General features: G+C 32.9%; 3 protein-coding genes and 1 pseudogene across 3 annotated transcripts; 2 read left to right on the forward strand and 2 right to left on the reverse strand.

Annotated features, from left to right (window-relative positions):
- The first annotated feature begins 4,011 nt into the window (after positions 1-4,011).
- Positions 4,012-4,889, forward strand: LOC145595312 (osmotin-like protein OSML13). Its single transcript, XM_081651706.1, has one exon. It carries the CDS (start codon positions 4,055-4,057, stop codon positions 4,721-4,723), a length of 669 nt encoding a protein of 222 aa, XP_081507832.1. The 5' UTR covers positions 4,012-4,054; the 3' UTR covers positions 4,724-4,889.
- Positions 4,890-11,948: 7,059 nt separating this feature from the next.
- On the forward strand, positions 11,949-13,029 carry LOC145595295 (osmotin-like protein OSML13). Its single transcript, XM_081651684.1, has one exon. It carries the CDS (start codon positions 12,000-12,002, stop codon positions 12,669-12,671), a length of 672 nt encoding a protein of 223 aa, XP_081507810.1. The 5' UTR covers positions 11,949-11,999; the 3' UTR covers positions 12,672-13,029.
- A 1,436-nt stretch (positions 13,030-14,465) lies between these two features.
- LOC145595303 (alpha-amylase/trypsin inhibitor-like) lies at positions 14,466-15,298 on the reverse strand. The gene has a single exon (XM_081651696.1). It carries the CDS (start codon positions 15,221-15,223, stop codon positions 14,534-14,536), a length of 690 nt encoding a protein of 229 aa, XP_081507822.1. The 5' UTR covers positions 15,224-15,298; the 3' UTR covers positions 14,466-14,533.
- A 3,736-nt stretch (positions 15,299-19,034) lies between these two features.
- Positions 19,035-19,916, reverse strand: LOC145582265 (pathogenesis-related 5 protein Cup a 3 pseudogene; annotated as a pseudogene).
- Positions 19,917-22,901: the final 2,985 nt, after the last annotated feature.

Raw genomic sequence — 22,901 nt, forward strand, 5'->3', positions numbered from 1 at the left:
TGGCCCGAAAAGCCCGTATGGCCTGACTAGTTCGGGCGGGTTTGGGCACACGTTTTCCGGCCTGAAGCTTGGCCCGACCCGAGAAATGGACAAATTTTTTAACCTCAGCCCGACCCAAACCCGACCCGCCTCACCCATTGATCACCTCTTAATTAAAATACAAAGTACGCTAGAATGCATGTTTTATTGTTTGGTACTCCCTCCGTATCCTTACCTTATAAAAATTAGAACATAACTCTTAGGTATAGTGTGTTACCAATTATACCCTAAAAAATATGTACAAAAATATATATTTACTTTTTTACCCTCATTAATATGTTTACTCTCGTTAATATATTTAATTTTTTAATCATTTTTTTACAAGTTTTAATCATTAAACATATCATCAATAATAATTACACTTTAATAAGTATTTTAATACCACTAATAATTGTATAAAGTACGCTAATAATGCAGGCTTGGTGACCTTTTAAAGTGGGCCTAGCTTAGAGCATAGTCAGCATACAAATCTGATGACAGTTGCCTAAAATATACTATTACTCCGTATCTAATTCTATCTACTTAGGTCCCGTTCTTTAGAGCTGCTCAGCTCAAATCAAATCTTCTCTGCTCTACTCAAAAGAAATCTGCTCTACTCTGCTCTGCTCGGCTCGGCTCTGCTCTATTTTTAAATAATAATTAATAATAACAACAATAATAATTAATATTCAATAATAATAATTAATATTATATTGATGATAATAATTTAATATTTTGAATATTTTTTTATAATAATTATTAATATTAATAATAATTAATATTTATTAATCATAATAATAATTAATCATAATACTCGTAATAATTATTAATAATAATTATCAATAATAATATTTAATAATTCAAACTATTAAGAATATTGAATTGGAGCTATGAATTTGATGAATTACATATAAATTTTGCTGCTCACAAAAATTGACGAATCAATTGATTTGGAAATTCGAAAGGTATATTGGGTTTTTGGAATTTTACAGATAGAGGAGAATGTCAAGGAAAGAATGAGGAAGGAGGGTCTTATTTTGTTTTTTAGAAGGGTGTTTTAGAGTAAATAGGGGTTGTATTTAGCAACCGTGATAAAAAAACGCATTTGCAAAGGACTTATTTTAATCAATAAATAAAATAATTTGTCTTTTTATTAAGCAAAATTAAAGAATAAGGTTTGAGATTTTAAATTCAAGCTTAAAGTTAAAAAAAAAAATTATCTTATGATATTAGGAATTATATTCAAATATCCGATGAATGATATTTATATATTAAAAATCTTAAATTAATTAAAAAGATTTACTAGAACCGTGCATTGCACGGGCTAATATCTACTTAAAATTAAATGCAAATGTTTTAATATTTTTTTAAGGCAATGTTTTTATATAAATTGAGTGAGATTCAGGTTTTTTTTTTTGAAGAAAAATTCAGTTCTTTAATTGATGGTTGAAAAAATGCAAAAGAAGAGACATGACGATATTTTGAAGGCCGATCAAAAAAGCAAAAATAATTAAATAAATAAATGCAATTCCTCTCAAAGGCTCAAGAAAAATCTTAAATTCTTAAATATGAAGTACAGTATTTAGCTTAGTTATTTCCTTGTTGCACCGGCAACGCGGCGGCTAGAAATTGAAGTGTACGTAAAGAATTCAAGTATTTCAGTCAATCAATTTTAAATTCTGGCATTTAATAGCCTTTTTCCACAGGCCACATGGAAAGATGACAACATCTCACAAAATTTTGACAATTCCTTAAAAAAAGACAATTATAGCACCAAAATTTCCTAATAATCATCCAAACACCTTGTTTTTCTTATTGTATTCCTTTGAAAATTAAACTCTATAAATTTTGGAATAAAAATACAATAGAATAATCAATATAACGTATCACATAAAAATCTTACTTTGACAATTCTTACCATTATCACGTCTAATGCAATTGCAACAAAACATGTAATGAAAATTATTAATTAATTAGGCGCCTCTAAACCAAAATGTTTCATTCTAAGGAGGAAACCAGATTTACACTAACTTAGCACCCACATTTTAACTGAAAATAACTAGAGCTACGAGCTATATGAGCAATTTAAGGATTGATATGATTCAGGTTAAATTAACTTGTGTTAGGTTTTGAATTCGTAAGGTAATCTCCTTAACTTACAGAAATTTTAAAAAAAAAAGTATATTGAATTGACCATGACTTGGGCAATCCATATATCATCTAAAATTTCGATAAAAGTCGAAGAACATCAAATAACAAACTGAAAACATCCAAGGACACCAATTTATGTGATGTCACGATAATAACAAGAAGTAGGCCTTGCAATTTTGTAAACCATTAATTCATTCAGCAAAGTTATTGCACCTCACAAACAAGTTGCACTATTTCAACACCAAATTAATTAAAATGACCACTTTATTGTTCATGACTCCGACCCTCGTTTAACAATACTTGTAGAATATGAGAGCAATTATAAATTAATGATACTTGTAGAATATTGTTAATTAAAGTTTTATACAAAGAAGGTAATATGAATTGGTTATACTACTATTAATGTTATCGGGAAAGTCGGAGAAAATATAGTAGGGACTAGAGGGGCTTTTTGTTAATTAAATTGGAAAAAAATAATTAGTAGATGATCAATTATACTAAGAAACTTCGAACACTTGACCTCGTAGAAGAAAAATTATTGTTTAACCATCTTAGCTAATTATCAATTATGCTTTAACCTTGTACAATAAATAATATTATACTACAAAGTATTGAAGACATATTACATACGTACGTGCAAACTATTGGATGCTCTTAAAAATTAACAGTTGCACAACTATAAATTGAGTAACCCCGGACAACGCTTGGGCTACTCACTAATGTAGACTTTAAACAATGAGATTTATGAGAAATGTCGCCTTTATTTATGGTCGAGTGTGTATGATTTTTTTTTTATTCAATCAATTTTTATATTTATCTCATTTCTCTTTAACACTTTCAATTTTTGCACAATTTATACATTACATGTAAGTAATTCCAATGGTTGTACCTAAGAACTTGCTTGCAATTTAGATAATATCCTAGCTATAAGCTTAACCATTGTATTTAAAGAATTAGATTAGCTTGGTCAAGCAAATTAGCTTAGCTAAGCTAATTTACTTGAGAATTAACTTGCCAAAAAGATAGGTTGATCATCAATGAAATTAAATGTACAAAGCTAATCAAATTTAGGCTCAATCAAATCACAAGCTACTAGTTAACCATTTGAGCACAAAGTAGCTACAAAAGAAGTTAGCTTTTTTTTTTTTTTTTAAAGACAAAAGAAGTTATAATTAGCTTATAATCTTGTATGGCATAACAAGCTAATTTGCTAATTAGCTTACCATGCTCTTAAAATCTTGTATGGCATAACTACTCCTTGAAGAAATATACCCTATATACATTCTCAAAGGTTTGATGGACTTGGTTTTATGAAGTTTTATATTTTGCAACCCCTTTATTACTTCAATTTATATTCATTCTTTCCCCTTTTATCCCACTCTATTACATTTATATTTCCGCTTTTTGTTATGTTATCCACATACTAATTACTTCACGTGTCTTATATTTATTTACATATTTTCATTACTTATACATCAAACAATTATTAAAACAATACAGAGTATTAATGATTAAAGTTTAGAGTTGAAAGACATAGAAACTAAGAAATATTATTACATGTATTTAAGAACAACCCCTGCTAATCGAGAACATTATCATGTATAGCTCTACATTACTATTCAAAAAAAAAAAAAAAAAAAAATAAAAATATAGCTCTTCATTGACTGCCTCTTGCTTTGACTATTTCTTCCATTCAGTATTATCAAGTCTAGAACAATAATTGCACCAGAACACGCAAAGAAACTAGATTAGATCAGCCTCCCGTCAAATAAAAAATTGTCAGATTAGCCGCCTCAAAACTCTATATAAACACCCCTCATCATCTCTACATTTCCTCACATCAAAACTACATACAATAAGTATTATTTAAATACACCATTTCATTATGAGTCCTATATCTGCTTCTCTTGTTACATTGCTACTTTCCATCATCACCATCACCCATGCAACCACCATCACCGTAGTCAACAACTGTGACTTCACCGTGTGGGCTGCTGCCGATCCAGGAGGCGGTCAGCAACTCGCTAAAGGAAACACCTGGGACGTAAACCCAGCACCCGGGACTAAAATGGCACGTATTTGGGGTCGTACCGGGTGCAACTTTGATGGCAATGGTAATGGCAATTGCCAGACTGGAGGCTGTGGAAAACTAGTGTGTGACCCGGGCAATTGGGGTACTATCCCAAAGACTCTGTTTGAGTATGCACTAGCACAACCCAATAACCCAACCGACACCATCGATATCTCACTTATTGAAGGCTTCAATATCCCTATCTCCTTCACTCCCACTTCCAACTCCGGTGCACTTGATGGGAAGTGTCGTACAATTAGTTGCACGGCTGATATTAACGGGCAGTGCCCTCAGAACTGGAAGGTTCCGGGAGGATGTAACAGTCCTTGCACGACACAAGGGATCGGATCGTGTGGTGCTAGTGGTGACTCTACATTTTACAAGCAAAGGTGCCCTGATGCTTACAGTTTCCCTGAAGATGATCAAAGCAGCACTTTCGCTTGTCCTTCTGGAACTAATTACAGGCTCACTTTCTGCCCTTGAACGTTGATGAACAACTAATAAAGGGTGTTGTAACATGAGTACATGAAATGTTGAATTAAAGTTATAGATTGATGGAAATTTAACTATATGTGTAATAATCTAGAGCTAAATGTTCTTATAAGTTTGGCTCTAAAATTCTGTATTTTCAGCTGAAAATAATAATATGTATTGTTGTGCTTATTCCTCGTTTGTCTTTTCTATACTCTATTGTTCTATACCATTATTTGTTGGAAATTTTGTCAAATTTAAGCAAACCGTTATCTGGTTAACCCAAAAAATATAAGGGCCCTGTTTGAGAGAAAGCTAAAAACTGAAACTGATTGACTTAGTTGATTTTAACTAGCTGATTTTATTAACTGATTTGACTAACTTATTGTATTAACTGATTATATAAAAGTATTTAGTAAATAGTTGATAGCTTAAAGGTGATTGAGTATGTGAAATGACCAATAAGCTAATTGTGGGGTAGGTAGTTTAGATAGGATTTTAAATTAAATTAAATGAGGTTATAAGTGTCATTTCACAATAATTAATGAATAAGCTAATTGAAAAGGCTCCTAAAATGAGATTTTTCAAAAAGAGCTTATTTAGTGGAATAAGCTATTTCAATAAGCTTACTACCAAACACTAGTATTAGCTTGTTTGACTAGTCAATCAGCTAAAGTTAGTCAAATAAGCTAATATACCCCCAATAAGCTTACTACCAAACAGGGCCAAGAATAAACCTTTTGTTTACCTAAAAGTAAGTTGGCTTTTTCAGACTATATATTTCCTATAATGAATAAGGGGTAACAAGTTGATTAGATTATTATTATAACATTTGTCATAATATCATTGGTTCTCTTGTACTTTTTCAAGGGCAATAAATCCCTTCAAAGATGACCCATAAATGATAAATATTATTGGAACAATGCGTCTTGTGTACGGCTGGCCACCATATGACCACTTGAGAAAGAACAAAATAACCCCTATAATACTAAATGAGTAACCTCTATAATATTGGCCGATCGCGAGTAACCCTTAAGTAATCCTTATAATACTGACGAAGAAGTAATAACCCTTGTGAAACTGAATGAGTAACCCTTGTGACACTAACGAAGTAACCCTCATGATGGATGGCCATAATACCGTGTAGCCAGCCACATACCCTCCGTTACAAGTTACTCGCAACAAAGAGATAGTTTGCGGGCTTCTATGCGAAATATCTTAAGTGTAATTATTGGAAAATAAGGGGATGTACTTAGTATTAATCCAATCAAAAAAAAAAAAAAAAAAAAAAAAAAAAAAAAAAAAAAAACTAAACACCAATCACCACAACCACCACCACCTGGCAAAACCACGTACAACCACGAAAACACCACCACCCAACAAACCACCAATGAGCCCAACACCACTAACGAACCTAGTGAACCCTTGATCAACGAACCCAGCACGAACCCTTCGCGAACCCACGATCAACGAACCAGCACCACCACCACTTGCGAACCCTTCGTGAAGCCGCAAAGCCACCTAACCCACTGCAACCCACCACCACCCACCCCGAAACCCACACTCACGAACCCAGAACCACAACCCCAAACCCCACCACCCACAACCTCAAAACGCACAACCCACAAACCCAGATCCATCACCCACAACCCCGAAACTCACAGCCCACAAACCCAAAACTCGAACCCAAACCCAGAACCCCAAAATCTAAAACCCACAACTCTCTATCATCGATTAAAGCTTTAATTGGTCAAATTTAACCATTAAAACTCTAGATTTAGAGTTTTCATGGTTAAATTTGACCATAAAACCTTCAAATATGTGCTTCACCGGCAATGGCAAAACAACAAGCTGAGGAAGAGAGAGAAAACGGAGGCGGCCACAACAAAAAGGACGATGATAGTGACTTCCAGCGATGATGGTGTCTCCATAGTATGTTGTGGTCGAATCGAGGGGAGATGAACAAAGAACAAAATTTCTGGTGATTGGTGGTGGTGGTGAGAATGAATATAGATGGAAGGGGATTGATTTTGGTGGAAACAATTAAGTTAATCAATGTTAGGATTTAAGCTAATAAGTTAAAATAAGGAGTTTAATTAGGGTGTTTAAAAAAAAGTAAGGGTTATTTGTAAAATCACATATAAAAATTTACTATAAAAGGAAAAAAATAAGTTTGTTGCAAGTAATATGTAACGGCTATTTTAGTAATTGTTGCGAGTAATTCGTAACGGAGGGAGTATAAGACTTTGTGTTACTGGAAATAACGATTTATTTTGGTAAAAAAAAAAAAAAAAAAAAAAAAAAACAATAACGATTGAAATTGTTGGGTTAGTGTCGCTTAAATTTTATAAGCCTAACTAATTATCACTAAAGGTATGCAAAAAATTTCTAGATTACTCCCTCATATCGTGGAATTGATGGAGAATTGTGGAAGAATAAACTAGAATTGGTGAATGATCTTGAAGATTCAAGATTTATGTGGCAATTTAAGAGCACACACTTCTTCCACTTCCTTATGGCAATTATAAATAGTGATTATTCTCTTAATACTTATCTTGCATTTATCATTCTCCTAATTATTATATGATACCACATATTAAATTACTGATTTCCTATATCGCTTCATGAAACTACATGTTAAATTAACTTATAGTTTTGCACTAATTATCCAAACTAGAATCCAACAAATTATAATTAATCACATTTCTAATTCAGACATATTATACTTACAAAACACAACCAAAATAAAAAATTTATAATGAATGAATAAAAAAAAAAATTTGACAAAAAATGAATAATTCAATATTAAACCTAGGTTATGTGCATGCTCCATCTTTCCATGCTCTTGAACATTAATAAGTTCCTTAAACAACGTCTTGCAAACCTTAAATCAGTAAATGCTTTTATTGTGAATTTCAAATCGTTTGATGTTAAATGGTTTGTTACATGAAAAAAAAAAATAAAAAAATGCATTGTTTACACATTGATGGGTGGGACCATCAGTGTTTGTTAAAAATAAGCTAATAGCTAATCTAGAAAAATCTTGTAATTTCTAGTTAAAGCTATTTTACAATATTCTAGAATAGGCTTAAGAAAATATCTAGGAAAAATCTAAGAAAAAATCTAGCCTAGAGGGAAGTCCTAGATAATGTTAAGTCACCTAGAAAGATCTAGAGTAAAGGTATAGTAATATGTCGGTGGAAAGAACCGACTTACACCTACTATAAATAAGAGTAGGAGTAGCCATGCAATGTAATGTAATTCACTTCACGCAATAATACTCTCATCCTTGCAACCCATCACGTACTACTTCCACTTCTATTTCCAACATTTGGTATCAAGAGCCACAAATACCCATAGCCTTCCTATAATATCATACACACATTATCCCAAACACAACATAATATAATGGCAAATAACAATGTGAGTTTTCCCATTCCAACTTTTGGGGGAGAAAGTTATGATTTTTGGAAGATTAAAATGAAGACGATGCTAAGGTCATATGGACTGTGGAGCTATGCCGACAAAGGTTATAATGAACCTGAAGATGAAAGCAGCCTAAGTGATGCTCAAAGGAAGAGACTTGAGGAGGAAAGGATGAAGGATGCAAAAGCATTATATCTCATACAAAACGCGGTGAAAGATACCATTTTTCCAAGAATTATGAGGGCTAATACAGCAAAGGAGGCATGGGAGATTCTACAACAAGAGTTCCAGGGAGATAGCAAGGTGAGAAGTATCAAACTTCAATCTTTAAGAAGAGATTTTGAAAATTTAAGGATGAAAGATAATGATCAGTTGGTTAAAGATTATTTTTCAAGAATTATTGAGATTGTTAATCAAATGAAATCATATGGAGAAGAAATTTCGGATGAAAAAATTGTGAAGAAAATTCTAGTATCATTAAATGACAAATTTGATAATATAGTTACAATAATTGAAGAAACAAAAGATTTATCCAACATAACTGTTCAACAACTTATGGAATCTCTAGAGTCCCATGAACAAAGAAAAAATCGTCAAAGTAATGATGAAGACATGATGGAGACCGCGCTTGCAGCAAAATTTTCTCTTAAACCAGGAGAAATCAAGAAAAATGGGTCCATGAAGAAGGCCGAGGGTGAAGATGAAGAAGATTCACCAAAATACAAAGGTATGGAGAATAAATTATTTTGTAAAATTTGTAAGAGAACTAACCATGATAGTGCAGATTGCTACTTCAAAGGGAAAGCACAATGTTGGATATGCAAAAAATTCGGCCATGTTGGAAAGAATTGCAGGTTCAAGAAAGCTGATGTGGAAATTGCCAATTTTGGCAAGGAAGATAATGAAGAAAGCTTATTCTGAAGAAGAAAATAAAGAGGTTGCTAATGACAAGTGCATTAGCAGAAATATTTGGTGACATGAGCACTAAAATTAGAAGGAAAAATAAAGGAAATACATTCGAAAGGAGAATTTGGGAGATCTCTGGTGACACGAGCATCAGATCGATCGGTTAGAAAGATGGTAACACGAGTACCAAAATTAAACAGCAAAATTAAGGTTGGTAACATGAGTACCAACAGAAAGACATGAAGAAAAGTCAAGATTAGAAGTTGTCGGTGACAAGAAAAAAGAAACAATATCAGAGGCCGTTTGTGACAAGAGCATCAACAAACAATCGAAAGAATATTTTGAGAAGACGACGTACAGTTTGGTGTACAAGATTTTTCAGATTAAGGGGGAGTGTTAAAAATAAGCTAATAGCTAATCTAGAAAAATCTTGTAATTTCTAGTTAAAGCTATTTTACAATATTCTAGAATAGACTTAAGAAAATATCTAGGAAAAATCTAAGAAAAAATCTAGCCTAGAGGGAAGTCCTAGATAATGTTAAGTCACCTAGGAAGATCTAGAGTAAAGGTATAGTAATATGTCGGTGGAAAGAACCGACTTACACCTACTATAAATAAGAGTAGGAGTAGCCATGCAATGTAATGTAATTCACTTCATGCAATAATACTCTCATCCTTGCAACCCATCACGTACTACTTCCACTTCTATTTCCAAAGTCGGTGTTTGATGATGAGATTGTGTTGTTGTTATTAAAGAGGAGGAAGTTGAGTCAAACGTACGTGAGAGTAAAGTGAAGATTGACTTATAAGAAATACGTAGTATATGAATGTTTGGAATCAAGCAATCAAATCCAATTTCATTGATCATTGGCTTTCAATTTATAAACAATTTTTTTTACAATTTTTTTTATAATTAAAAACCTAGCTAGTTCATGAATCTAATCATTTCGATTATGTACGTCTTTGATATGTTGAAAAAAATAGTTTGTTACTTTTCGTGAGTTTAGTTAGAATTATTAAGAGAAAAGTTCGAGGAAAAATTAATGAATTTTTGGGGAAATGTAGAGTGAAAATAAAGAAAAAAAAAAGCAATTATACTTGAAATGCAATTGAATGAAGCAATTATAGAATATGGTGATTTTATTGGGTTCGTAATTAATTATGAGAATTTTGATTTCGAACATCTTTCGTAAATGCATTATATATTGTCTTACCAAACTTATATAACCATCCAGATCCCATGAATACCATATGACCTCTGGATACGACCTACCTCGCATACAACTGCAGTTGTGTTATAAAACCATATGATAATGAGGGGAGTAGCCCCTCCTTTTATAAAGTGGATCCAACTTTTTTTGTTTCTTTACTGTGAGATACACTTTTCAACACTTTTATACCTTTTCAATGTAGGACAAAACTTTCATTCATATCTGGGTTTACTCATGAACTCAACAAAATGTGCTACCTAATTTAAAACAAAAAAATTGCAAAGTAATTATATGAGAATGGAAGATCGATAGATGTATGCAATGGTGCCAGTTGACTACTCCGTATTCATTTGCACAATATATACTACGACTATATGAAAGTTGTGACAATGCCTACTAATATACACTATCCGTTATCAAAAGTTCGTTTTATTTCATTAATGGTTAGTGAACTCAATTTTTATCCCCCCACTTTGTATTCAAGTGCTAAGTCTACCTGTCAACCACTTCGCCGCCAATGATCTATTTCTCATCCACGGTTTAGAAATAGGAAAACTTTTGTATACACCCGGTTTTCAGTAATTTAATGTACATCGGGTACACTTTTGTCAGATTTAGTGTCACTTTTGTCAGATTTAGTGTCACTTTTGTCAAATTTATCAATAAAGCATAAATAACTCTTATATATGTCACGGTAACTTTTGTGCGTTTTAGTGTAACTTTTGCACATTTTATTGTCACTTTATAACGGATGTTCAGTAATTTACTGAACATCCGTTTTATTTAAAAGTTTGTGTAGAAATATAAGTTTTTTTGGTGAATTGACTTAGATCAAGCATTTACAGGTTGTCGGGTGGCCCCCATCGGTGCAAAGCATGATCGCAGGCCTAGTGTGGACTTCAAGTACTCCAACTTGACTCGAATAAAGTTTGCTCGCAAGTGTTTTGGCATATATAGTTTAGTTTATTGGTCGACTTTGTTTTCAATTGTTCAATTCTTTATTAGTACTTATTGTACAAAAGAAAAAAAAAAAGTTTTACTTCATACTTTTATATTATTTTTTGCAAAATCCTGTTATTATCTTCCTTCCTTTCCTATTTTTTTTTTTTTGAACGTGAAGAAAAATATTATTAAATAAAAGCCGTCATACGATATCTACAATACTAAAAATCTGTAAACCACAGATTTAGAGAAAATATCATAACTTTTACATTCAAAATCATAACTAATTTGCATATTTGGCACAACTCATACTCCACCGCTTCAAGCTTGACGCGAGCAATGATTTTCGATATTTTTGCATATTTTCAAGTTGAGACCTCAACAATCTACGCTGATGTTTTGATCGACCAGTTATTATCTTGTTATTATCTTCCGTCCTCCCCTATCTTACTCCACTAAATTTTCATTTTTTCTGTCCACCCTTTCTTATACTATCCAACTTTTTCTATGTTTTGAGAGACTAATAATAAATAATTCATGCACAATTTTCCCACGGAAATTATTCAAAGACAAATTTCCACAGTCCCAACTCCCAAGTGAGCCAAGTCAACAATGTGCTAAACTGCTAATGTGCCAAATCTTTGACGACTCGATACAATTTAATAAATTATCATCATTTACCCCAAAACTTACGCAAACAAGAACAAATTGGCCGCCTCTAATCTCTATATAAACACCCCTCATCATCCCAACATTTCCTCACATCCAACGTTACAACACCATTACAATTTCATTTCATCATCATGACCACTTTATCTGCTTCCCTCGTTACATTATTTTTACTATCCATCATCACAATCTCCCATGCAACCACCATCACCGTAGTCAACAACTGCGACTACACCGTGTGGGCTGCCGCCGATCCAGGAGGCGGTCAGCGACTCAATAAAGGAAACACCTGGAACGTAAACCCAGCACCCGGAACCAAAATGGCACGTATCTGGGGCCGAACTGGGTGCAACTTTGATGGCAATGGCAACGGCAATTGCCAGACCGGAGGGTGTGGTAAACTAGTGTGTAACCCGGGCAATTGGGGTACAATCCCAAAGACACTATTCGAGTATGCTCTAGCACAACCCAATAATCCAACCGATACCATCGATATCTCCCTTATTGAAGGCTTCAATATCCCTATCTCCTTCAGCCCCACTTCCAACTCCGGTTCACTCAGTGGGAAGTGTCGTACACTTAGGTGCACGGCTGATATTAACGGGCAGTGCCCGCGAAACTGGAAGGTTCCTGGTGGGTGTAACAACCCTTGCACGACCCAAGGTATCGGAACGTGTGGTGCTAATGGTGACTCTAAGTTCTACAAGCAAAGGTGCCCTGATGCTTATAGTTTCCCTAAGGATGATCAAAGTAGCACTTTTGCTTGTCCATCTGGTACTAATTACAGGCTCACTTTCTGTCCTTGAACATTCCATCAACTATGGTCTGTCTTATAAAATGCAAGATTTTCGCTTTTAATATTACTTGTGTTATATTAAAGTTATAGGTTGATGGAAATTCAACTATATGTGGAATAAGCTAAAGCTAGTTGCAAGTTGCTCTTCTATGTTCAGCTCTAGCATTCTGTAATTTTAGCTGGAAATAATGGTCATAATAATACGAAGAAAAAATAATGTAATGTTGTGTACTTGTGTTGTTTGTTTATCCTTGTTCGTCTATTCTATAGTTTGTCTATTGAGTTTTATGTGTGACAATGTGTTGTTTATGGCCACTATTTCTTTATTAATAAAAATATTTAAGGTTGTTGGATTGTTCAACATATAATCTTTATCTATTTAATTTAATAATATATATAGTTACAGTTTTTGATGGTTTTTATGCTATATCAAGTGAGAAAGATTGTTATACAAAGTTAGTTTTTTTTAAAAAGGAGGATGTATGTCATGGTGGTTGACTAATTCGTACTTGTTTAGTCATTTTCACAATAAATACTATACTTTTTCGTAATGTTAATGTAAAATATTTTATACTACTATCAGATAATAATATGAAATGAAAGCAGTAAATCGACGATTGAAGTAATTAGATAGACCTGATGAGATGACATACCAGATAATAATATGAAACGAAAGTAGTACATTAATGATTGAAGTAATTAAATAGACCTGATGAAAGAATCGCCATCGATACAACTATATGCTAACGAGGAGATTGTTCACTTGTTCTGATCATTTGCTATAAAGTGATGGATAATAAATGCCACATGCATGGCAAGATAAGCTTTACATTGAATTTGTCAAATAAAATACACAACTTTATTTACAATGAAAAATAGACATACAAGAGAAATATAAATGTGCATTATTTAAGGGAAACAACAAACAAGATATTATTGATTGAATTGACACATTTCCTTTTTTATAGACGATAATTATAGAAGAATTTTATTGTACATATTTTTTTTATATACATATTTAAGTATCTAAGGCTACAGCTATTTTTTTTAACTAAACAATTTACGCTTGTTAAATTTTAATAGGTTTGTATTACAAGTATAACCATTAATTATTTTCATTTTCATACCAAAAAATTATTAAAATTCAAAAGAAAAAAAAAAAAAACATACTGAAACAAATATAACAAGATATCATGTACAGTAGTATGTAAGTCATTTCACACAAAGAACATTTAAAACATATATTTTAGTTATTGACATCAATAAATCTCAAAAAAAAAAAAAAAAAAAGATCATGGTGGCTACTGCACGTCTGCACAGCAGGCCGATCTAGCACTTTAGTTCATCCTAAGCCAACAATTTTTTTTTTTTTTTTTTTTTTTTTTTTTTTTTTTTTTTTTTGACAAAGTAAGCCAACAATGTTATGAAATATGATGTACTTGGTTGTGGCCAGCAAATAAATTAAACAACGAACGTTATAGGTTATTTAATTGATGAATGTTCAATTGTTCATACTTCATAGTATGTAATTTAGTCCCACATAAAAACAATTGGGAGGGGAGGGGAGTGGAACCTAACCACCACCCACAACTGATCCTCAAATCTGGATTAACCCAAAGGGTGAACCGGATGAAACAAAAAAAAAAAGTACGTAATTTAGTTATTTGGATTGTTCATTTATATAATTTTATTTGATACATCAAAATAAAGGCTAAATTTTAAAAAAAAAAAAAAAAAATCATTAGTGACGATTAGTTGATTATTGTGAAAATTAAAATGGTTAATGCATTGTGAATAAAAGTACTTATTAATTAGGATAACATTCCATTATTTATTCATGATAGTACAAGTGTACAACAGTTTTAGCTTGAATCAAGGACAAAATGTAACCTTGTAATTGGTACCAGAAGGGCAAGTATAAGTGCTAGTAGCATCGTCCTTAGGATAACTGTAAGCATCTGGACACTTACCCTTAAAATACCTAGATAAATCTGTTGCAGGGCAGTTATCTTTGAAATTATTTAAACAACAATATTTATCATCTTTGAGGGCGGTGCACGGGTTGTTACACCCACCTGCGGCCTTAAGTTGAGCCGGGCATGGGCCGATAAGGTCACCCCTGCAAGTAGGTCCTTTGCTACAACCATTTACGGGCAAGAAACTCATGGGTACATTAAACCCATCAACCAAGGAAATGTCAAAGAAATCCAAGTTGTTAAATTGTTTTAAGCCATATTCGGCTAAGGTGTTAGGGGGTGTACCATAAGCTGTGCATTGGAGTACCCCACCACAGTCTCCTGTGATACACTTGAGCCCGTTGGCTCCATTAGGTGTGCATCCAGTACGGGGCCAAATTCGTCCACCGGTTTGGCCAGGGTTGGCGGTGACAATCCACGTGTCACCGGTATTCATACGTTTGCCACCACCGGGTACTGCGCCGGCCCAAATAGTGTAAGGGCAATTGTTCTGTACTGTAAAGGTGGCTGCATGGGTGGATGTGGAGATAAGGGTAACAAGGACTACGAAGAGGCGGAAAATGGAGAGTGATTTCGAGGGGATCATGATGGAAAGATTGAAAAGAAATGTGTTTGGATTTTTTATTTGTTGATTGTGTGTATTTGGTTGAGATTGTTTTAGTTTGAGGTTGTTTTAGTTTATATAGGAAAAGAAGGGAAGAAAAGTCACAACTGATCGTAATATCCAAGGAAAATTGTGGAGGCCTGTGTAGATTACTTTTTTTTTTTTTCTGAGTTTGTCTCATCCCGTTCACCAGAATATAGCCCCGAGTATATCCGGATCTGACCCGAATTGCACACTTTAGCTTACAGTGGGTGAGTCTTCCACCAAGAGTTTTCTGCATCTGGTGAGACTCGAACTTGAGACCTCCATCAAGTTGCTTACTACTTGAGCCAACTTTTGTTGGTGAGGTCTATGTGTAGATATACTCATATACTTCCTCTTTTTTTTTAATTACTTGACCTGTTTCTTTTATTACCTTTGTCAATGCAAAACTTTAGCAATCAATAAGTTTAATTATCTATAGGTAAAAAATTATAAAAGTTGGGTATATTATGATCGTACTTATTGAGACGAAATCAAAAAGATCCCACGTGAATATATTTTACCTTATATATCATTCACACAAGACGGTCAAAGGAGGAGTGGTGAATAGTATAAAAGTCAAATCGGATCAAATAAAAAAGAACGGAGAAAATACATAATAGGTGCAGTGCGTATTATTTATTTATTTTTTATTTAATTTTTTTTGTTTTTGTGAAAGATCGATTTAGCATGAAGTCAAGGTCAAATTAAAGGTCGTTTTAGCAACATACTGTACAATTGTGTGATGGACAGTTTGAAGCTAATTATGGGCATACCGACTTGATGCGCTCACCAGTATTGACTAGACTTTAGCGATGGATCGTTTATACTACGTTATATTCAATTATTAATGCTACCATTATCATATTATAGTCATCATTTCTGGTAGCTTGCACTACTACTCGTAAGTTGTGACTAGGGTGTTCTAAAGTCATCCTAGATAGATACTATATGTTAATTTAAGCTACAGATCAGACTTAAGGCAATTCAATTACATTATGACAAGCTAGACCTAGTTCTTAAGAAAAAAAATTATAGAATGAAAGTGATGTGTTCTTCATTATTTTAACGATTTGATATTATTTACGCTATTATACTTTAATTTGACTCACAAATTCATATTTTACTACTGTAATACGAGTACTTTGTTAAGCTATTTATAATATATGATGATTTGCTAACTAGATATTTGTGAGTTTGTTACAAGCCCAGATATCAAGATAGTTTATTGGAAGTTTCTTTGTGTAATACGGAGTTTTAATTTCTCTCTCTAATAGTTTCTCTCTTAATCTTGATTGAGCATACTCATTTGTTATCTAAAATTGTTGGATTATTAGCCTGGACTAGTAAAAGTATAAGGTTGTTGGAAGAAAAAAAAAAACAATAGAAGGGAGTGTAATGCTATTGGATTGGTCGAAATTGATCTACTTCCTGTATAATTAACTTATATTTTCAAAATATTAATGTTATATTATTTTTAATAATGTATACTCCATAGTTAAAGATATCAACAGTTATGCTTTTTATTCAATGTGAAAGAATGTAAGAACTAAGAAGTACATACACATATGTATGAAAGTATGACGATTGAAGTAAAAAGCGGGTCAGATGAGATGACAAGAATAATTATGGATACAACTATTCAACAAATTATTCATTTGTTGATGTTTACCTATAAGGCTATAACATAAGAGTAAGTCGTGTATGTGGCTATCACACAGTGTGTCCATATTAATTTATAAGAATAATTCTTATTTATATATATGAATAATCCTATTTATTTATAGGGTTAACCTCATTTTATCCATCAAAGTAACTCCAATTCATTATACGAGTAATATCAACTAATTTAGAAATAAGTAACTCTATTTTTTCATTAGAGTAACTCTTATTTTTTCATTAGAGTAACTCTTATTTTTTTGGTTTTAAAATTGAAAGAAAAGTTCCACTCATGTAAGAAATTTTCCCCTTTTTTCATTTAAGTAATTCACATACCTCAAGGTAATCTCATTTGCTCATCACCATAACTCTCTATTACTTAATAATTGCCTTATTGTGAAGTGGTCACACCATATGACTAGCCACATATAAAAATTTGTTAAAATGTAAATTGGTTGATATGAAGTTTCAAATGTGACAAGGCAAGATAAGCTTTATTTACATTGAAAATAAGACGACATTCCAAGAGAAAATAATTAAAAATGGATTAGGGAAAACAAGACATTGTTTACACCATTTTGTTGGTTAATTATTTGACTCAACCCCTGATCAAAAATTGATATTTTATATTTTTTTATTGAAGTATCGCTTGTATTGCTAACATTAATGTGGGTTAATATAATTTTATGTCAAAGTAATTAAAAAAAATACTCTATTTGAAATTTATAACGAACCTTCCTAACCTATGTGAACCATTATTGAAATTTATAAATATACAATTAAATGAATTTAACAATATGTCACCATACTAAATTAAAAAATGGAATTAGCAGTTGATATATATCCATTAAATTCAATCAATTTATTTTAATCACCACTAGTTTCAATAAAAATTTCAGTATATATCTAAAATTTTGAGGTGAAGAAAGAAACACGCTCAGTAGCTCACTACAAAATAAATACGTAGTATTGAAGTATTCAACATTTGGTGGAGTATAAAAGAGAAATTCTGAGCCTATAATAGCTTAATCATTAATGGAATAATACTGTTGATGTTAAGTTGTATCTATATAGTTAATATTAATATTAGGGTAATGCTATACATAGCCTTTAGGGCTATATATAAGCATTGAATTTACTCTTGAAAAATGTATAAAGTTAGGAATTCATGACAAAAACACGCGCAGATCGGTGTAATTAGTGTGTTTTTGTCATGATTTTCTAAATTTAAACAATTTTCAAGAGTAAATTAAATGTTTATATGTAGCCCTTAGGGCTATGTATAACATTTTCCTTAATATTAATACCAACAAAAATAAAATTCTTATTTTTGCATTTATTGGTACTAATGAATTAGTATTTTGGTATATTTATCATAAATCATCTAAGCATAAATTAATGGCTTAATGCCAATGGACATTACTAATTTACTGTATTATAACTATTGATAACTTAAGTAAAAAATGCTCCGAATCAAATGCTGGAATCCTGGAACTTATGGGGACTTATTAAAGTAGATGCACAGATTATTGGAAGTCAAGTACAAGTATAAGTATAACTGTATATTGTGTAAGGCATAATTTGGGGCTTTTGTGCCTTAATGTATTTAACTTGGGTCGGGCTTCACTGAGCTTTAGGTTGATTCAAATATGTTTATAGGTTGTAAACGACTCGTGTTAAACGAGTCACGGGTTATAGATATATGGTGTGTGTATAATGAATGGGGCACGGATTTTTGACAAATCGGTTCAAACTTATTTTTCCTGAATTTAAGTAATTCAAGGTCGGATTCAGTTTATTTCGTTTTAGAATTGAGTTGTCAAGCTAAGGCCAGCTCAGTATTGGGTACAAGTCACATTGCATACAGTCCAATAAAAATTCAGGTCGATTCAATTTCAAATTTCCAATTGGTGATTTCTGACCGGTTTAATTTCCCATGAATTGGGTCAATAACAAACAATTTCATATATAGTTTACGTCGAAAACTCGATAATGCTAGTTTCACCTAATGACCTTGAAGCAACTTAGAGAATTTGTTTCTTACCACTGGAGGGTGGGGAGTTCTTTATACAATTGATATACATGAGCTTTACGTTAGAGACACATTATTGAATACAAGATTAATACAATAGGATAGCATTCCATTTATTCATTTAATATATAGTACAGCAACATACTGTATATACTATATAGATAAACTATATAAGAAGTACAAAAGCCCTTATATTATACATCAAGGACAAAATGTAACTACATAGTTGGTACCATGAGGGCAAACAAAGGTGCTAGTTTGATCATCCTTTGCATAACTATAAGCTTGAGGGCACAAATTCTTAAAAATCATGGAGTAGTTATTTGGAGGACAATTTGTTTCATATTGGTTCCTACAACAATATTCATCAGTATTGTACTTATTGCAAGCGCTTAAACACCCGCCGTCAACCTTAAGGTCGGAAGGACACGAATCGAGAACATTAGCTGCGCAAGAGGGGGTATTGTCGCATCCACTAGCCGCCTTAAAACTCATGGGTACATTAAACCCATCAACCAAAGATATATCTATGGTGTCTTGTGTGTTTGTTAAAGTATACTCTGCTATGGTAAGTGGGGGTGCCCCAGAGTTTGTACCGCAGTCGAATAGCCCACCACCACAGTCTCCTGTGGTGCACTTAAGGCTGTTGGACCCACCGGAGGTGCATCCGGTGCGACCCCAAACACGGCCAGCGGACGTGCTGGGATCGACATCGAAATTCCATGTGTCACCGGAGGGCATTTCTTTTGCACCACCAGGTAGTGCAGCGCCCCACACGGTGTAGCTACATTGGTTTTTAACTGTAAAGGTGGCTGCGCTGATGGGTGTGGAGATTACGGAAGCTAGGATGATTACGAGGCAAGAAATGAGGAGGGGTCTTAAGGAGGGGCTCATATTGGAAGACTTGTTTAATGAATAAATTGAAGTTTGTATTTTTGATTTGTTGATGGTGTGTTTAAGATAGTTGAAATAATTTGGTTTATATAGGAAAAGAGGGGAAGAAAAGTCATAAAAGATTGGGTAAAAGTCACAAATTTGATCGTATTTTTTCTAAATACATAGTGTATGAAAAATTGAAAATGCGATCAAAGTTTAAATGTAATGCGTACATTTTACGTTTAAGAGTTTGCATAGGACCTCCAAATTGGAAGCCAAAGCCAAACAAGAAACTAGTGTGGGTGCGGCGACTTGCCCACATAATTGAATGATCAGTGCCCTTGAATGAAGGACTCTGAGACAGTTCCTCACTTCTTGTAATTATTGTAAACGATAGCGGAACGAAGATCAATTGTCATTTCTTCCTATGAAAGTATTTTTGAAATTAAGAATGTGTAACTAGATTTTTGCACAAATGTAAAATTATATATACACTTAATTTATGGATGATTGATATTATCATTAATTTTTAATTTGATCTTGCTAAGTATTTAAAATTGTACCAAAAGTGGTATAAATTTGGGAAAGCATGACAAATTTACGTGTCGATCGGTGTAATTAATGTTTATTTTAATTTGATCTTTCTACTTTTAGCTAGCTTATCCAACGTCCTGGGGGCGTTCGTTAGCTTTTGCCTTTTTAATTTGATATACTTGTTTGATTTTATAATACTTGTAATTGAGAATGACATAGACATGGATGAATTTATAGTGGGGCATGGGTGGCTGGAGTCCCACCAAAATTTGGTTTTATCAAAGGAAAAAACTAACGAGCGTTGTCAAGATGGGGCGTTAGTTAAGAGAATTAAAAATAAAAATATTATAATAAAATAAACACTAAATAGAATAATTAATACGTGATTTTGGCATGCATTTTACACTTAATACTACAGAGTATTATTTAAGTTAAAAGAAAAACTTACTACGACTACGAGTCCTATTTTAGATTATATGTTAATTAATTATTTTATTGAGATGAATCAAACAATACTTTACATGATTTTTATTTATTTATTTTTTTTTTTTTAACTTCTATGTTGAGAAAAATTTAAACGATTCTCTTAAATTGTAAATAGTGATTAAAAAAAATAGGGATAGTAATGGCTTAACAAATAACACTTCGTAACAAAGTACATTTAGTTTGTTATTAGGGAAATTCTCTTTGATGAACTCCAACTTTTTAAATTTCTAAGTGGTAAAACATTCTTAAAATTTATTATCAATGGTAAACCTTAATTAGCTTTACTAATGCATTGGTAACATTATTGATATAATTAATTGATTCCTTAACCATGGTTACCTTTTAAAATTTAAAAAAAATCGAAATGACTAAGAAACCCCTAATTACTACACTCAACCAAAAAAAATATTTTACAATTAAAAAAAAAAAAAAAAAAAAAAAAAAAAAAAAAAAAAAACCAAGCTCCTCCTAGACCCCCTAACCACCGGCGGCAGCCCTCTCCTTGCCGGCGTCCAGGCTCCCACCTCCCGGTCGAAGACGCCCGGCCTTCCCCACCGTGGCTGGCGACGTAGCCTCCCCCTCCCCTACCTAAAACCACCAGAAAACCCAAACCAAAACCCCCAATTAAATCCCCAACCTAAAACCCGTAAAAATTAAACCCTCCCCCCAACCACTTTGAACTTCGAATCAGGCCCTTCCCCACCCTCGAAACTTTGTTGCCCAGGGTTTCGAGGGTGGGAAATTAAAGGGCTGGATTTGGGTTTTAACGTGGTGGGCAGGGTTTATTGAGGTTTCGGGTTGGGTATTTGGGAGTTTCGGGTGGTGGGTTTAGTGGGTAGGCGGGGGGGGGGGGGGGGGGCTGGGGATGGGTCACCGACACAGAAAAGGTTGTCTGGGTGCCGGCGGAGGTAGGGGCGGGCTAGCTGTCGGAATGGTGGGGTGCTTGGCCACCGGCAGAGGGAGGAGCTGCTGGTGGTGGCTAGGTGGGGTAAGGGAGGAGTTTGTTTTTTTTTTTTTTAATTATTTTTTTTAAAAAAATTATTTAAATAATTTTATTTTATGAGGTTAGATTAGTCATTAGTGTTGCAATTAACTAGGGTTAGCCAAATAAGTACATAAAATCATCAATAATGTTACCAATGCATTAGTAAAGCTAATCAAAGTTTAACATTGATAATAAATTTTAAAAATGTTTACCACTAAGAAATTTAAGAAGTTGGAGTTCACCAAAGAGAATTTCCCTTGTTATTATTAGTGTATATATTACACATATGAGGCTTACATGAATTGCCAATAAATATCGTGACCCGATAGTAAATTCTTGATCAACAATGGATTTACACATTAGAAAGAAAAAAAATGCAAATTAGAGTGCAACTAGACATATTACTAAATTTTTTTATATGTGGCTAGTCAAGGCGGTAGCAAGGGGAGGGCAGTTAGGGCGGCTGCCCTGGGCCCCTTGTTAAAAAGCACAGTTTCAATACAATACAAGGCCCCAAATAAATATATATACTTCATACTAAATAATATTACGTATATATACATTTAACCAAAAAAAAAAAGAGAAAGAAAGAAAGCAAGAAGTGTGTACTGTACAATACTACAATAGCACCGTAGTATTCCAAAATATCAAATGGCATTTTTGGTAAATGTATTTCATCCCTAATTTTTTGCCCAACTTATTCACTTTCCCAAATGAATTTGATTAACAAAAAAAAATCATTATTTTTTATTGTATCTCTATTTTTGGTAATTTTATTTTTCAAAATGTATTTCATTACAATTTTCAGTTAGTTAAATTCCTTCTCTTTCGCAATTCAATTGAAGATGAAAACTATAATAAACGATCATTTTACTCTTAAATTTTCAACGTGATTAATCTAATTATATATAATTCTCTTTGCATACCCTACTTTTTTTTTTTGAACGGTGCATACACGACTTTATCCATCAATTAGTTCTCTTCTTTGTATTAAATTATATTTTTCTTTGTATTAAAAAAAATCTAATGGATGGGTTGGATATTTGGTTTAAATGGTTCGGCTGGTG

This window comes from Chenopodium album, chromosome 2 (assembly GCF_948465745.1).
Source record: "Chenopodium album chromosome 2, dcCheAlbu1.1, whole genome shotgun sequence".
Classification (NCBI taxonomy): domain Eukaryota; kingdom Viridiplantae; phylum Streptophyta; class Magnoliopsida; order Caryophyllales; family Amaranthaceae; genus Chenopodium; species Chenopodium album.

Bases quoted from the DNA above. Each gene is read 5' to 3' on its own strand.
- LOC145595312 (XM_081651706.1), top strand. From the start codon at position 4,055: ATGAGTCCTATATCTGCTTCTCTTGTTACATTGCTACTTTCCATCATC.
- LOC145595295 (XM_081651684.1), top strand. From the start codon at position 12,000: ATGACCACTTTATCTGCTTCCCTCGTTACATTATTTTTACTATCCATC.
- LOC145595303 (XM_081651696.1), bottom strand. From the start codon at position 15,223: ATGATCCCCTCGAAATCACTCTCCATTTTCCGCCTCTTCGTAGTCCTT.